The 2,829-nt window shown below is 54.9% G+C and overlaps 1 protein-coding gene across 1 annotated transcript in view; it reads left to right on the top strand.

Moving 5' to 3' along the window:
* Positions 1-2,829, top strand: part of LOC107116363 (serine/threonine-protein kinase PAK 4-like) — a 106,039-nt gene that overhangs the window by 3,581 nt on the left and 99,629 nt on the right. The window contains exons 2-4 of the mRNA XM_015418261.1: positions 87-154; positions 695-766; positions 2,271-2,408. Of these exons, the coding sequence (XP_015273747.1) occupies positions 87-154; positions 695-766; positions 2,271-2,408 (278 nt within the window). The remainder of the gene's footprint in view (positions 1-86; positions 155-694; positions 767-2,270; positions 2,409-2,829) is intronic.

Consider the following 2,829-nt stretch of genomic DNA (forward strand, 5'->3'; position numbering starts at 1 on the left):
CTGTGCCTGCGTTTCGGCCTTCCAGTATGGGGGGGGGGATTTAACTGAGCGTTCTCTCGTTCTCTCGTCTCTTCTCTCCCTGCTAGGGGTCGACCTGGAGTTGTGGGCCCACGAACACTCCTACGAGAGACTCTGGCCCGTCTACGACTACAAGGTGATTCCGGACCGGGAGGAGCCCCCGGAGGTTCCAAAGGAGGCTGTCCCGAAATCTCCCTGATGGGGGGTGGGGTGGGGTGGTTTCTGCAGTCAGAGGCTTTGGGGGGGGGTCTCCCTCCGGCAGTGCAGCCCCCTTTCAAAGGGGTCTTGGAATGTGTGGAATCTGCAGGGACTGAGGGAGGGAAGGAGGGGTGGGGCGGAATTGCCCTTTCCAAGCCCTGGGAGCTGATAAGAGTGAGCAAGCGGCTCTGATCCCCCAGGGCGATGGGCCGTGAGCTGGGGGAGGGGGGTCCTGTGTTGCCTCACCCTCCCAAGCCCTTTTGCCCCTGCGTGTCTCCCTGTCCACTTTGGGTTTGCCAGCCTCCAGGTGCCGGCTGGAGATCTCCTGGGATTACAACTCTCCAGATCACAGAGGTCAGTTCCTCTGGAGGAAATGGCCACGGGGGTGGAAGGTGGACTCCGTGGCCTGTCAGCACTGCGGAGTCTCTGCCGTTCCTCATCCCCTCTCAAGCGATCTTCTCTTTCCGTCTCCGTCCAGGTGTATAACGGCAGCATCGAGGCCCCGTATACAAATCCTGGTGCCCCTGTGCATATTATCACCGGGTCAGCTGTAAGTGAGAGATCTTGTTTGTTTTATTAATTTACTTATTTAAGCATGTATTAACCCCCTTTTTGCCTTGTGGAACTTGAGGTGGTTTAAAATATAAATAATAATAATAGTTGGTTTTATACCCCGCCCTTCACTTCCCAAAGGAGTCTCAGAGCAGCTCACAATCCCCTTTCCCTTCCCCTCCCCACAGCAGACACCCTGTGAGGTGGGTGGGGCTGAGAGAGCTCTGAAAAGATGGAGGAGGAGGAGATTGGATTTATGCCCCAGCGGTTTACAATCTCCTTTCCCTTCCCCTCCCCACAACAGACACCCTGTGAGGCAGGCGGGGCTGAGAGAGCTCTTTCAAGAACTGCCCTTGAGAGAAACAGCTCTGAGAGAACTTGAGACTGACCCAAGGTCACACCGGCAGCTGCATGTGGAAGAGTGGGGAATCAAACCCAGTTCTCCCAGATTAGAGTCCCCGCACTTAACCACTGCAGCAAACAGGCTCTCAAATAATACATCAAAGAAGAAGAAGAGATTGGCTTTATACCCCTCCCTTCGCTACCCCAAGGAGTCTCAGAGTAGCTTACAGTCTCCCTTCCTTTCCCCACAGTGGACACCCTGTGAGGTAGGTGGGGCTGAGAGAGCTTGCCCTTGAGAGAACAGCTCTAAAAATAACCTGTGACTGACCCAAGGTCACACCGGCAGCTGCATGTGGAGGAGTGGGGAATCAAACCCGGTTCTCCCAGATTAGAGTCCGCGCCCCTAACCACTACACCAAACTGGCTCTCAGGAAAACAGCTGGATTCAAGTTCAGTATTTATTTACTTACCTACTTTATACCTGGCCTTTCTCCCCCATGTGCCTCACCCATAAGAAGTCATAATGTTAAAACTCCTCTTGCCAATACATAAAAAGCTCAACCAAGTCAAATGCCGTGTTAAATAAAACTATTTTCAAGGGTGGGTGGGATTCTTTGGGCGTAAAGGTGCCCTTTCTTTGGCACGTCAAGTAGTGTGAGAGTGCCTCTGAGAGTCCACAGAGTTCCTTTTCTTTGTCGTAGCCAGCATCCACACACGGGAGACGAGCAGGGGGGAGGGGGCCTGCCTTTGTTGCCCAAGCGGAAAGAACGGGAAGTTGGGGTGTGGGAGGGGTGGCTGTTCGTATCTGTGGGCTACCAGTGGGACGCTACTTCAGGAAACTCTCAGGGGGAAAAGAGATGAAGAAGAAGAGATTGGATTTATACCCCGCCCTTCACTACCGGAAGGAGTCTCAGGCTTACAAACTCCTTTCCCTTCCCCTCCCCACAACAGACACCCTGGGAGGTAGGTGGCGCTGAGAGAGCTCTCCCGCGGACTGCCCTTGAGAGAACAGCTCTGAGAGAACTTGTGACTGACCCAAGGTCACACCAGCAGCTGCATGTGGAGGAGCGGAGGAATCACACCCGCTTCTCCCAGATTAGAGTCCGCGCTCCTAACCCCACTACACACCAAACTGCCTCTGAATCCCTCCCCCCACGCAGGGTTGTCAAGAACGGCTGGACCCCTTTGTCCCCGAGCCACGAGAATGGAGTGCGGTGCGGATTGAGGACTACGGATACACCCGCATGCAGATCTTCAATCGGACCCACCTCTGGCTGGAACAGGTGTCGGACGACCAGGTAGGAGCCCGTTCTGCTCATGGTGAGGCTGAGTGTGCGGATTTTGCACCTGGCACAGCTTGGCTTTGGTTGCGTCTGCTTTGGAAAAAGCCCCGTCCGTTGCTTGGCATGGGAGCACGTGAGAATGTCAGTAGCATGGTCCTCCCCTTCCTGCAGAACTTGGGCGTGGGTGCTTCTGGGTCCAGTCCTGGATCTTGGCCACTGGAATTGGCTCGAAAGGCCCTTATATGTGTAGGTTCTGTCAAGTTGCAACTAACTTGTGGCCACCCCAGCAAGGGGCTTTCAAGGCAAGGGAGAGGCAGAGGTGGTTTGCCCTTGCCTTCCTCTGCAGAGCCTTCCTTGGTGGTCTCCCTTCCAAGTACAGACCCTGCTGAGTTTCCGACTTAAGGCCACCCCAGCAAGGGGCTTCCAAGGCAAGGGA

Source organism: Gekko japonicus, unplaced genomic scaffold (genome assembly GCF_001447785.1).
Source record: "Gekko japonicus isolate JY-2015 unplaced genomic scaffold, Gekko_japonicus_V1.1 scaffold3782, whole genome shotgun sequence".
In the NCBI taxonomy this organism is placed as follows: Eukaryota; Metazoa; Chordata; class Lepidosauria; order Squamata; family Gekkonidae; genus Gekko; species Gekko japonicus.